We start from the raw sequence: 14,749 nt of genomic DNA, 5'->3' as shown, positions 1-14,749 counted from the left end.
ACGCTGAACTGTAATGCCAATCCTGACCTCAAAAGCTTCATTGAAGGTTGTAACAAAAACCATGAGCACCACACCAGAAATAAATACAGTTTTGATATTCCAAGAGCACGACTTAATCAAACTAGAAATGCTCTGCAGATCAAGGGACCCAGAATGTGGAATGACCTTCCCAATCATGTTAAAGACTGTACCTCTCTCAACCAGTTTAAAATAAAAACGAAGCACTACCTAATAAATTCCCTGTAACCTACCTTACCCTTCTATTGTCAACCCATGTCTGTTTTTTTTAAACAACGCTATTTGTCGACCTAATTGTATTTGCGCTGCTTTTTCATCCATGTTTCCTCCTTTTTTATCTTTATTTTTATTTGTTCTCAACACATTTTATTCTTTATACTCAATTAGTATTAAGCTTTAGTCATTAATATTTTTCCTGCCCGAAACGCTTTGCGTAATAGTGGCTTTAGGCATTGTATGTACTAGCTCTATCTATAAATCCATCAATCTTTGTAAAATCTCTTGTATGTATGTACCTTACCTAAATAAACATTTATTTATTTATTTATTTCTAGATAGCGAGAGTACATACATACAGACGACATTCAAATTTAGTAAGTTTATCTTCCTTCTTTGATAAAACAGACTTGATGCTCATCTGCTGATGACTTACCTCCGATATATTTTGTCTGTTTTAATGTTTCACTGTTTTTCTTTAAACCACTTCTATGAGCTCTTATCTCAGTTCTACAAACTTTACAATATGCCTTATTTCCATCTTCTTTCACTTTAGCCAACCACTTTTCAAACACGGGATCCTTAAGCCAGGACATCTACGGCGCTTTCTGGTATTTAGACCACTTCCCCATTTTACACTTCTTTATCTTAACACTTAAGCAAATTCTAAAAGTTAAAGCGGTAACTTCTTTTCTATATGCGTAACTTGTGTCGAACTATCCTTCTGGAGGTCAGAGCCACACTAACAATGAAAGCACAGATGAAGCTGCCAAGTTCACTGTATGCTAATCCGCTCTAACGACAGTCATTTGACTCTTGGAAACACCTAAAGAGAAACCTAATATTTTCAGTAGGCAACAGTGGGAGGTCACTTAACATAGACAGTACCCGGGATGAAGTATTAATAGCAATTAAGGTTGGGGAATCTATAGCCCCTGGGGAGGATTATCTTGTCTTGCGGTTACTTTTTCTTTGGGAAGTTCCTAGGATCAACGTCCCCAGGGGGTCGGTCTCTGACCTGGCCTCCTGCGGTAGGTGGTCTATTCAAGCAAGCTGTTGGACGCGGCTGTAATTTGTACACATGACATTATAAAAAGCATAAAATCATCATTGAGTTTAACATTAATAGCCCAACTTGTTTTTAAAGTAGCTCAAAAAGTCGCAAGTAGCGAAATTAAAAATTTGGGAGCGCGGGGCTCTGAAAAGTAGCCCAATTCGCTACTTGTAGCCCAATCTGGCATCCCTGCTCTCAGCTACTAACTCAACTGGCTTCGGAAGCCGCCGCTCGCGCTCCCTCACAACATAACGAATGGTAAATTTATATAAAATTAACTTATTTAAATGAGCAATATAACTGTGCTAAGGCAAACATTAGAATAATTTAAATATGAATGATCAGGTTGACATGCATCAACAGAGGTAATGTAGTTTATATAAAATAAATATATTTATTGAGAATAATAAAGAGGAAACTGCTGGCAACTACACAACTGAACACGATCAAAATTTATAATCACGAAACTCACAGGTCCTGGACGTGTGACTAGAGCAAGCTCGCTCGTTGCCAAACTATACGACACATTATAAATATATATATATATATATAAACATGCCTTCATGCAAGAACAAAACATAATCAATGTGAGTATTCCTTAAATATGAATATGTAACAAAGACCTCCTGAAATTTCTTATTCAGTTCCTCACACTTCCTTGTTGTTTGTAGTGAATCTTTCTGCCCCTATCCTTAATTTCATTACCTATTCATTTTACTGTTGTTTTTCTCCTGATGTGGCTGTGCAGCTCTTTAGGTTGTGTCTTTGCCTTGTTCACGATGCCATTTTTCGTATTGCCTTTCCGGCTTTCTTCTCATCCTGACATATTTATTCCTGGCACTCTGGTATCTTTCTCTGCTCTCAAGTGTCCCGATATTCCTATAGTTCCTCTACGCCCTTTTACTTTGCTGCTTAGCTATCCTACATCTCTGATTAAACCATGGGTTTCTCATCTTCATTTCGTTATCTTCCTTTTGTAATGGGACAAACTTGTTTGCTTCCTCCTTGCACTTCTGCGTGACGTAGTCCATCATTTCTTGGCTGTCTTTCCCCTGAGCTGTTTCCCATGTTATATCTGTTAGGAATCGTCTTATCTCCTCACAGTTTCCCTTATGGAATTCCAGCCTTTTGTTTTCAGTACCCCCTCCTCGAGTTCAATAACCCTTCTTCAACCAGATACTGAAATGCCAGTGTACTGTGGTAGTTCATTCCTATTGGGGTCTCAAACCCGATTTCCCTTATGTCAGAGTCGTTCAGAGCGAAGACTAGGTCGAATCTCGCTGGTTCATCGTTTCCTCTCATCCTAGTGGGTTCCCTGACATGTTGGCTTAGAAAGTTTCTTGTCTCCACCTCCATTTGTTTGGATCTCCATGTATCTTCTCAATGTGGATCCTTGTTCTCCCAGTCTATCCTTCCGTGAATGAAGTTCCCCTATGATGAGCAGATGGGATCTATTTCTACAGGCAGCAGAGGCTGCCTTCTCAATTATAGTGTTAACTGCTGTGTTGTTGTTGTCATACTCTTGCCTGGGTCTTCTGTCATTTCGTGGAGGGTTGTATTTCACTGCTACTACTACTTTTGGTCTTCCCATTGTCATTGTGCCTGTTATGTAGTGTCTGAATCCCTCGCAGCCTGGGATGACCATCTCCTTGAAACTCCATTCCTTTCTCCTTTGTAGGGCCACTCCACCTCCTTCCCTTTCTTCCCTCTCTTTCCTTATTAGAGTGTAGTCCTGGGGAAACACCACATTCGTTTTGATTCCTGAGAGTTTTGTTTCTGTGAGTCCGATTACATCTGGGTTCACTTCTTGTGCTCTTCCCCTTAGTTCACTTGCCTTGCCTGTGAACCCATCTATGTTCGAGTACATCACACTGAAATTGACTCTCTTCTGTTCCTTCTGAGATCCTATTGCTTCCCCTGAAGCAGGGAAGCAGGTAAATAGTGAAGGACTGGGATGGGAGGGCCTATGAAGGGAGACCTGGGGGATCTGGGTTGTGCAAGGGCTGAGAGGATCTGGTACGTGGAGGGTGGTGTAGGGGGGGGAAGGCTTGATGGCGATTGGGGAGAAAAGAGGGCTTGGGGGTTGGGAGGCTTGGGGAGTGTGCGTGAGAGGGTGAGGCTTTGGGGAGTGGATGAGAGGGGGAGGCTTTGGGGAGTGCAGGAGCAGAGGAGGCTTGGGAGGGTATGGGAGGAGGGAGGGATGGAATGGAGAGCTTGGGGGGGCAAAACAGGAAGGAGGGCTTGGGGGCTAGGAGGTTGGGGCAAAGGGATTACGGAGAGGGTTGAGGAAGAAGGGAGGGCTTAGGAGAGTGGGGGAGAAGGGAGGGCTCAGGCGGGTGGGGAGATACTGAAGAGTTTGGAGGGGGAGGAAGAGAATGGAGGGCTTGGGGGATGGAGGAGAAGGGAGAGCATGGGGGATTAGGAAGTGCTTGGGGGGTTGGGAGAGAAAGGGAGATCCAGAGGAGTGGGGGGAGGGTACCCAAGGTGGGCCCCATGGGCACTAGGGGTTAGGGCCGGTAGGGCATCTATTGGGTGGAGGATGGGGTGGTGTTACTCTCACAGTGTCTGTTGAGCTGCTTGTGAAGGGTTCTTCGCTCCCCTCAGGGATTGTAGTGCTTGGGGTTGTGACTCCCTGATTCCTTTCTCTCTCCCTGCACTCCCTCCGCTGCCCTCCTTCTCTCGTCCCTTGTCATAGCCCTCTGTAGGAATATTTTTTTGAACTTCTGTACATTTGTTAGTCTGCTCTTCTTTGCTAACAAGTCCTCTTTTGTTCTCTCACTTTTGAATGCCACCTTTATCTGTCGGTCTCTGTCCTTGTTGTACTGTCCGATCCGGAAAACCTTTTCAATATTTTCCTCAGCCCTCTCCATCTTTACCCCTTTAAGGATCTCATTAACTTCATTTTTGTCCTTGTCTCTCCTGTCAACTGAACTGGTCTCTGTTTGCTCCTTAATGCCTATTACTACTGCTCTTTTTCCACTCTATCAGCTGGCTAGTACATTTAGCTGCTTCCTGAGAAGAAGCTACTTCCATGGCAACTTTTCTAACTGCAGACCTAGCTTCAGGGCTCTTTTTAATCAGTTCTACAAAAGAGGGTTGTGATGTAGAAGTCCCCGCAACAGTAGCATTCCCATCTCCCTGAGGTACGGTTTGTGTCTGGTATTGGGGGGGGTGGGGGAGTTTCCTTCAGGCTTCTTATCTCCTCCTTTGCTGTCCTTAGTTCGTCCTGCAGGTTGGTTACTGTCTCCCTCATTACCCTCAGTCCTTCACTGAATTTATCCCACATTTGCTGGAATACTTCCCCTAATCCAGGCTTCCTGTTCCACCCTATCCTCTGAGTTTGTCCCTCCCATGTCTGCCTACCTGTGGTTGCTTCCCCGAGTTAGTCTCCTAGACATGTTTTCTGCCTGTGAGAGAGATAGTAGGGGATAAAGAGGGGGAGAGAGATAGTTGAGAGAGATGAGAGAGTTGAGAGAGAGTTGAGAGAGAGATGAGAGAAAGATGAGAGAGAGATGAGAGAAAGATGAGAGAGAGATGAGAGAAAGATGAGAGATAGATGAGAGAAAGATGAGAGATAGATGAGAGAGAGAGAGAGAGAGAGAGAGAGAGAGAGAGAGAGAGAGAGAGAGAGAGAGAGAGAGAGAGAGAGAGAGAGAGAGAGAGAGAGAGAGAGAGAGAGAGATACATTGTGAGTGAGAGAAAGGGAGGGAGAGAGTGATTGAGTGGGAGCTAGTGAGAGGGAGAGGGAGAGAGAGAGAGGGGAAACTAGTGAGAGGAGAGGGGGAGAGGAGGTAGAGGGAGAGGGAAGTCTCAGCTAGGAGGAGGAGAGAGGAATAGTCTTTTCTCGCCAGGGTGTCAAATCCTGTTTGTGATTGCGTGTGTGTGTGTGTGTGTGTGTGTGTGTGTGTGTCTCTGTGTGTGTGTGTGTGTGTGTGTGTGTACTCACCTATTTGTGCTTGCGGGGGTTGAGCTTTGGCTCTTTGGTCCCGCCTCTCAACTGTCAATCAACTGGTGTACAGATTCCTGAGCCTACTGGGCTCTATCATATCTACATTTAAAACTGTGTATGGAGTCAGCCTCCACCACATCACTGCCTAATGCATTCCATCCGTTAACTACTCTGACACTGAAAAAGTTCCTTCTAACGTCTCTGTGGCTCATGTGGGTACTCAGTTTCCACCTGTGTCCGTTTGTTCGCGTCCCACCAGTGTTGAATAGTTTATCCTTGTTTACCCGGTCGATTCCTCTGCGTGTGTGTGTGTGTGTGTGTGTGTGTGTGTGTGTGTGTGTGTGTGTGTGTGTGTGTGTGTGTGTGTGTTTGTGTGTGTGTGTGTGTGTGTGTGTGTGTGTGTGTGTGTGTGTGTGTGTGTGTGTGTGTGTGTGTGTGTGTGTGTGTGTGTGTGTGTGTGTGTGTACTCACCGATTTGTGCTTGCAGGATCGAGCTTGGCTTTTGGATCCCGCCTTTCTAGCCATCGGTTGTTTACAGCAATGACTTCTGTCCCATTTCCCTATCATACCTAATTTTAAAATTATGATAGAGTTTGCTTCCACAGCCTGTTCCCCAAGTGCATTCCATTTTTCCACTACTCTCACGCTAAAAGAAAACTTCCTAACATCTCTGTGACTCATCTGAGTTTCCAATTTCCTCCCATGTCCCCTCGTTCTGTTTTTATTACGTGTGAACATTTCATCTATTTCCACTTTGTCAATTCCCCTGAATATTTTATATGTTCCTATCATATCTCCTCTCTCCCTTCTTTTCTCTAGTGTCGTCAGGCACAGTTCCCTCAGATGTTCTTCATATCACATTCCTCGTATCTCTGCGACAAGCCTCGTCGCAAACCTCTGAACCTTCTCTAGTTTCCTTATGTGTTTCTTCAGGTGAGGGCTCCATGATGGCGCGGCATACTCTAAGACTGGTCTCACGTAGGCAGTGTAAAGCGCCCTAAAAGCCTCCTCACTTAGGTTTCTGAATGAAGTTCTAATTTTCGCCAGTGTAGAGTACGCTGCTGTCGTTATCCTATTTATATGTCCCTCAGGAGTTAGATTAGGTGTCACATCCACTCCCAGGTCTCTTTCTCGAATCGTTACAGGTAGGCAGTTCTCCTTCATTGTATACTGTCCTTTTGGTCGTCTATCACCTGATCCCATTTCCATAACTTTACATTTACTGGTGTTGAACTCCAGTAGCCATTTCCCTGACCATCTCTGCAACCTGCTTAAGTCCTCTTGGAGGATCCTACAATCCTCATCTGTCACAACTCTTCTCATTAATTTTGCGTCATCCACAAACATTGACATGTATGATTCCACTCCTGTAAACATATCATTTACGTAAATTAGAAAGAGGATTGGGCCCAGCACCGATCCTTGAGGTACTCCACTCGTTACTGTTCGCCAGTCCGACTTCTCGCCCCTTACCATTACCCTCTGGCTCCTTTCTGTTAGGTAGTTCCTTACCCATGCTAGGGCCTTTCCGCTTACTCCTGCCTGCCTCTCAAGTTTGTAAAGCAGTCTCATGTGCGGTACTGTATCAAAGGCCTTTTGGCAGTCAAGAAATATGCAGTCTGCCCAGCCTTCTCTGTCCTGCCTTATCCTTGTTACTTTGTCATAGAATTCTAAAAGGTTTGTTAGGCATGATTTCCCTGTCCAGAACCCATGTTGGTGCTTGTTTACAAACCCAATGCTCTCCAGGTGCTCAACAAGTCTTAGCCTAATTATTCTTTCAATTATTTTGCAGGGGATGCTTGTCAGTGATACGGGTCTGTAGTTAAGTGCCTCCTCCCTATCACCTTTCTTGAAAATCGGTGCGTCATTTGCCTCCTTCCAGCAACTGGGCAATTCTCCCAACCTAAGTGACTTATTAAAGATCATTGCCAGAGGCACGCTGAGAGCCTACGCTGCCTCTTTAAGTATCCACGGTGATACTTTGTCCAACCGCTTTAGTTGCATCCAGTGTTGTCAACTGTTTCATTACCTCTTCTGCTGTCACCTCTATATCTGATAGTCTTCTATCTAGGGTCATCTCTTCTAACAATGGGAGCTGCTCAGGCTCGGTTGTGAATACTCCATGGAAACTTGCATTCAGTGCCTCACAGATTTCCTTGTCGCTTTCTGTATATGCCCCTTCTGTTTTCCTCAGTTTTGTCACTTGGTCATTTACCGACATCTTCCTTCTTATATGGCTATGTAGTAATTTAGGTTGCTTTTTCGCTTTGATTGCAATATCATTTTCATAATTTTTTCTGACACTCGTCTTATGTTAATGTAATTGTTCCTAGCTCTGTTACATCTAATCCTGTTGTCCTCTGTCCTTTGTCTTCTGTACTTCCTCCACTCCCTCCTGCTTCTCGCTTTTGCTTCCTGACACTGTCTATTAAACCATGGGTTATTATATTCCCTCCTGCTTTTTTCCTTTACTGTTGGAATAAATCTCTCTGCAGCCTCCTTGCATTTCCATATAACTTGGTTCATCATATCTTGAACTGTTTTTCCTCTAATTTCTTCCTCCCACTGCACTTCTCCCAAGTAGTCCCTTATCCTTCTGTAGTCCCCTCTTCTGTAATCAAGTCTCCTTACTCGGACCTCTTCTCCTTCGGTCACAATTTTAAGCTCCATCATGTAGTCAAAGACTAGGACACAATGGTCACTGGCTCCTAGTGGTATTTCATGTTCTAAATGCTCAATGTCTTCTACATTCTGGGTGAAAACGAGGTCTAATACGTTGGGCGTATCCCCTCCTCTTTCCCTAGTGTCTTCCTTCACATGCTGTGTTAGGAAATTCCTGTCAATAACGTCTACTAGCTTCGCTCGCCAGGTCAACTCCCCGCCATGGGGATTCTTCGTTTCCCAATCTATCTCTCCATGATTTAGGTCCCCCATGACTAGCAGCTTCGCTCTCATTCTATGTGCTATAGTTGCTGGGACCTCTGCAGTTCATCTATACATGCCTTATTGCTGTCTTCATACTCCTGCCTGGGCCTTCTACTGTTTGGTGGGGGATTGTAGAGTAACAAGATTACAATCTTCTTCCCATCCACTGTCAGAGTTCCATGTATGAAGCTCGTGCTTTCATTGGTACCCGGATTTTCCAGCTCATCAAACTTCCATTTCCGCGCTATTAGGAGTGCAACTCCTCCTACCTGTCTCTGTGTCCTTTCTTTTCTTATCACCTGGTACCCCTCTGGAAAGATTGCATCCGAGATCATGCCATTTATTTAAGTTTCCACTATTGCCACTATGTCTGGGTCTGTCTCACTTACTCTTTCTTTTATTTCTTCTGCTTTATTGGATACCCCATCAGCATTGGTGTACCAAACCTTGAGACTCTTCTTCGAAACTCTGGTGCCAGAGTTCCTCCTTTCACCGGGGGTCTGGGGGGTACTGGGGGGTGTCTGGGGGGCGAGTGAAGGCTGTGGGGGGTGTCTGGGGGGCGAGTGAAGGCCGTGGGGATGTCTGGGGGGATGCTAGCAGGGTGCCTGGGAGGGCCTGGTAGGCGAATGGGGTCTGGGCATCTAGGGGGGTAGGAAGGGCATAATGGGTCTGTAAGATAGAGAGAGTCTTAATGGCATAGGGGGGTTGAGAAATAGGGTGAGACTGAGAGTCAGATAGAGGTTGAGAGGTTGGGGGGGGGAGAGGGATATTGAGGGCAGAGGGCTGAGAGGAGAATGGAGCATGGGTGCTGGGGGTGGAAGAGAGGGTGTATTAGTTAGGGGGGAATCGGGGGTAGGTGGGGGTTTTGGGGTAGAAGAGGGGAAGAGGGAGATGGGGGAAGGTGTTAGGGGGTCACAGGTGAGGGGGTTAAATGTGGGCTGGAGGTGCGTAGGAGGGTTGAGGGTTGGTGGGGTTTTGAGGGTGAGTGGAAGAGGAGGGGTGCAGTGGAAGCTGGGATGAAGCAAATGGAAGTGAAGGCAATGGGGTAGAAGTGGCAGGAGAGTAGGAGGGGGTAGTAGGGGAGGGGGGATGGGAAGGTGGGTTTGGGGAGGGCATGGCTTGACCCACTGGGGTCGTTGACAGGTGTGATGTAGCAGGGGCAGGAGAGTTGTTGGGGAGGTGCAAATGTGGAAGGGGCAGGGGGGGTTTTGGAGGGATAAGGCAGGGGGGAGGAATAGGAAGGCTGAGTTGGGGAGGATGTGACCTGGGAGGTGGCCTGGGAGGTGGCCTGGGAGGTCAGGCTACCTGAGAGGCTAGGGTAATGGTATCGTGCTTGCCATCTATTCTTGTGGGCTATTTGCTCCTCTTTCGCCATAAACTTTTCAATAAACACATTGTAATGGGTTTCATTCCCTCTGAGTAAATGCTTGTGTGTGTGTGTGTGTGTGTGTGTGTGTGTGTGTGTGTACTCACCTAGTTGTACTCACCTAGTTGTGTTTGCGGGGGTTGAGCTCTGGCTCTTTGGTCCCGCCTCTCAACCGTCAATCAACAGGTGTACAGATTCCTGAGCCTATCGGGCTCTATCATATCTACACTTGAAACTGTGTATGGAGTCAGCCTCCACCACATCTCTTCCTAATGCATTCCATTTGTCCACCACTCTGACACTAAAAAAGTTCTTTCTAATATCTCTGTGGCTCATTTGGGCACTCAGTTTCCACCTGTGTCCCCTTGTACGTGTTCCCCTTGTGTTAAATAGACTGTCTTTATCTACCCTATCAATTCCCTTCAAAATCTTGAATGTGGTGATCATGTCCCCCCCTAACTCTTCTGTCTTCCAGCGAAGTGAGGTTTAATTCCCGTAGTCTCTCCTCGTAGCTCATACCTCTCAGCTCGGGTACTAGTCTGGTGGCAAACCTTTGAACCTTTTCCAGTTTAGTCTTATCCTTGACTAGATATGGACTCCATGCTGGGGGCTGCATACTACAGGATTGGCCTGACATATGTGGTATACAAAGTTCTGAATGATTTTTTACACAAGTTTCTGAATGCCGTTCGTATGTTGGCCAGCCTGGCATATGCCGCTGATGTTATCCGCTTGATATGTGCTGCAGGAGACAGGTCTGGCGTGATATCACATCAACCCCCAAGTCTTTTTCCTTCTCTGACTCCTGAAGAATTTCCTCTCCCAGATGATACCTTGTATCTGGCCTCCTGTTCCCTACACCTATCTTCATTACATTACATTTGGTTGGGTTAAACTCTAACAACCATTTGTTCGACCATTCCTTCAGCTTGTCTAGGTCTTCTTGAAGCCTCAAACAGTCCTCTTCTGTTTTAATCCTTCTCATAATTTTAGCATCTTCTGCAAACATTGAGAGAAATAAATCGATACCCTCTGGGAGATCATTTACATATATCAGAAACAAGATAGGACCGAGTACAGAGCCCTGTGGGACTCCACTGGTGACTTTACGCCAATCGGAGGTCTCACCCTTCACCGTAACTCTCTGCTTCCTATTGTTTAGATACTCCCTTATCCACTGGAGCACCTTACCAGCTACACCTGCCTGTCTCTCCAGCTTATGTACCAGCCTCTTATGCGGTACTGTGTCAAAGGCTTTCCGACAATCCAAGAAAATGCAGTCCGCCCAGCCCTCTCTTTCTTGCTTAATCTTTGTCACTTGATCATAGAATTCTATCAAGCCTGTAAGGCAAGATTTACCCTCCCTGAACCCATGTTGGCGATTTGTCACGAAGTCCCTTCTCTCCAGATGTGTTACCAGGTTTTTTCTCACGATCTTCTCCATCACCTTGCATGGTATACAACTCAAGGAGCTTTGACTCCCCACATGTGTCAAGGAGCACACATGTGTGTGTGTGTGTGTGTGTGTGTGTGTGTGTGTGTGTGTGTGTGTGTGTGTGTGTGTGTGTGTGTGTGTGTGTGTGTGTGTGTGTGTGTGTGTAATTACCCAAATGTAATTACCTAAGTGTAGTTACAGGATGAGAGCTACGCTCGTGTTGTCCCGTCTTCCCAGCACTCTTTGTCATATAACGCTTTGAAACTACTAACGGTCTTGGTCTCCACCACCTTCTCACCTAACTTGTTCCAACCGTCTACCACTCTGTTTGCGAAAGAGAATTTTCTTATATTTCTTCGGCATCTGTGTTTAGCTAGTTTAAATCTATAACCTCTTGTTCTTGAAGTTCCAGGTCTCAGGAAAACTTCCCTATCGATTTTATCAATTCCTGTTACTATTTTGTACGTAGTGATCATATCACCTCTTTTTCTTATGTATTCTAGTTTTGGCATATGTAATGACTCTAACCTCTCCTCATAGCTCTTGCCCTTCAGTTCTGGAAGTCACTTAGTGGCATGTCTTTGCACCTTTTCCAGTTTGTTGATGTGCTTCTTAAGATATGGGCACCACACAACCGCTGCATATTCTAGCTTTGGCCTAAGAAAAGTCGTGAACAATTTCTTTAGTATATCGGCTTCGATGTATTTAAAAACCAATTCTGAAGTTAGAAAGCATGGCATAGGCTCCTCGCACAACGTTCTTTACGTGGTCCTCAGGTGACAGTTTTCTATCTAGAACCACCCCAAGATCTCTTTCTTTATCAGAATTCTTTAAAGATTTCTCACATAATATATAGGTTGCGTGGGGTCTATGGTCTCCTATTTCACATTCCATAACATGGCATTTATTAACATTAAATTCCATTTGCCAAGTGGTGCTCCATATACTTATTTTGTCCAGGTCATCTTGAAGGGCATGACAATCATCTAAGTTTCTTATCCTTCCTATTATCTTAGCATCATCAGCAAACATGTTCATATAATTTTGTATACCAACTGGTAGATCATTTATGTAGACAATAAATATCACTGGTGAAAGAACTGAACCCTGTGACATTTAGGTTAGGTAGGGTTGGTTAGGTTCGGTCATATATCTACGTTAATTTTAACTCCAACAAAAAACAATTGACCTCATACATAATGAAAGGGGTAGCTTTATCATTTCATAAGAAAAAAATTAGTCACAAAAATTGTGACATTTTTCCAGTTTGATACATTGTCTCTGATTACTGCCGTCATTTTTTTATCAGTCAGGAAATTTTTCATCCGTGTTAGAAGCTTACCTGTCACCCGTCCAATATTTTCCTGTTTCCAGAACAACCTCTTATGTGGAACTCTGTCGAAAGCCTTTTTTAGGTCAAGATAGATGCAGTCAACCCAACCATCTCTTTCCTGTAAAATCTCTATGGCTCGATCATAGAAACTGAGTAAATTCGATACACAGGATCTTCCAGATCGAAAACTATACTGTCTGTCTGATATTATATCATTTCTCTCTAGGTGTTCTACCCATTTAGTTTTAATTAGTTTTTCCAATACTTTCACTATTACACTAGTCAATGATACTGGTCTATAATTAAGGGGGTCTTCCCTGCTGCCACTTTTGTAGATTGGAACTATGTTAGCCTGTTTCCAACTGTCAGGTCCCGTCCGGAATGTGAGCAACTGCCAGGTCCCGTCCGGAATGTGAGCAACTGTCAGGTCCCGTCCGGAATGTGAGCAACTGCCAGGTCCCGTCCGGAATGTGAGCAACTGCCAGGTCCCATCCGGAATGTGAGCAACTGTCAGGTCCCGTCCGGAATGTGAGCAACTGCCAGGTCCCGTCCGGAATGTGAGCAACTGCCAGGTCCCATCCGGAATGTGAGCAACTGCCAGGTCCCATCCGGAATGTGAGCAACTGTCAGGTCCCATCCGGAATGTGAGCAACTGTCAGGTCCCGTCCGGAATGTGAGCAACTGTCAGGTCCCGTCCGGAATGTGAGCAACTGTCAAGTCCCGTCCAGAATGTGAGCAGCATGAGCCAGTGTTCAGGTACCGGACGAGCAGTCGCTGTGCGATATGATGTTCAACTCTAGCAACTGAGCTTCACATCACACAGAATAAGAGAGAAGCTAAAGGAAACATGATAAAAAATATACACATTATTGTAGGACTTTCAATGGACAGACAGGAAGGCATTATTTTCTTACGGGAACTAAATATCTGAGTAAGTTACATAAATATATTATAACAAAAATCTTCAGTTTACTGGTAGTAAATGAATGAAATTAACTATGAAATAAAAAATTCAAGGCAGACTCATACATGACTCAACACGTGTGTATATGACAGAACTTAAACGGTGCTGGATTGTATATTGAGAGGAGGGACCCAAGAGCTGAAGCTAATCACCCCCCCCCCCCCACCGCAAGCACAACTTCGTGATTACAAATTGTTACCTACACATTAACAAAGGCAAAAAAAAAAACTTGTTTACGGTTTTCCCAAACATTAAATACATTACATTATATGTTACAAAATATATATTATATGTTATAGAATGATTTCTTATTTATATTCGAAATACAGGTGCAGCATGTATGTACACCTGCCATACACACCCCAAGCATCTAGGCCACGGTGGGTCGCCTCCTGGACACCCCGGCAAGGACTCGCTCTCTCCGCTACCCTTCAGCTCTTCCCTGAAAAATTTTACAGGTTGTGTTTTAATTAAGCTGACGTTACCAGATCTTTCTCTTGAAGTTGCTCTCAGATCTGTGTGCTTTCAGCTATTCGTACATGAATGTGCATCATTTAACAGGATACAAACCAATCATGCCTGAATGAAAAACCCGTTTCTCTTTCATAAATAAACCCCTTGTTTATGAATGGAAAACGGTTAACACACGACTCACAACTGATGACGTTCGAACACTTCAAACAAGTGCTTCACAGACGAATTTTGCTCAAACCACAATGATGTAAATGCTTTACCCACGTACCACAAATATATATAATCGCCAACACAGAACCTAAACTATCCTATTCCTATAAATATATATATATATATATATATATATATATATATATATATATATATATATATTAGTATATTTTGGTAGCAGTCTTTCCTGTAGATATTTATTATTAAATATGACCGAAAAAGTAAGATTAATAATTCTAACACGAATTTTCTCAATCTTTCGTACATTACGCTTCACTGTTGGAGGTAAATCAAAAATCACTTCTCCAAAATTCATTTTTATTTCTAGTCTGACGCGACACGGGCGCGTTTCGTAAAACTTATTACATTTTCAAAGACTTCACAAATACACAACTGATTAGAACTTGCGTTTCTCTGATTTTATATCTACATTTGAGTGAGGTGGGAAGGGTGATGTGGCATTAACACAAGACAGAACAATAGGGGATATTAATAGGGTATTAAAAGTATCAACACAAGACAGAACAGAAACAATGGGTATTGAATAGGATACCCATTCAATACCCATTGTTTCTGTTCTGTCTTGTGTTGATACTTTTAATACCCTATTAATATCCCCTATTGTTCTGTCTTGTGTTAATGCCACATCACCCTTCCCACCTCACTCAAATGTAGATATAAAATCAGAGAAACGCAAGTTCTAATCAGTTGTGTATTTGTGAAGTCTTTGAAAATGTAATAAGTTTTACGAAACGCGCCCGTGTCGCGTCAGACTAGAAATAAAAATGAATTTTGGAGAAGTGAT

At 44.1% G+C, this 14,749-nt stretch overlaps 1 protein-coding gene across 1 annotated transcript in view; it reads left to right on the top strand.

Moving 5' to 3' along the window:
- The window catches only part of LOC123752868 (uncharacterized), a 71,666-nt gene extending 57,652 nt beyond the window's left edge, over positions 1-14,014 (top strand). The window contains exon 5 of the mRNA XM_069334968.1: positions 13,590-14,014. Coding sequence (XP_069191069.1) covers positions 13,590-13,734 — 145 coding nt within the window. The 3' untranslated portion in view covers positions 13,735-14,014. The remainder of the gene's footprint in view (positions 1-13,589) is intronic.
- The last annotated feature ends 735 nt before the right edge of the window (positions 14,015-14,749 follow it).

This window comes from Procambarus clarkii, chromosome 32 (genome assembly GCF_040958095.1).
Source record: "Procambarus clarkii isolate CNS0578487 chromosome 32, FALCON_Pclarkii_2.0, whole genome shotgun sequence".
Classification (NCBI taxonomy): Eukaryota; Metazoa; Arthropoda; class Malacostraca; order Decapoda; family Cambaridae; genus Procambarus; species Procambarus clarkii.
This window is presented reverse-complemented; position numbering and strand designations above follow the sequence as displayed.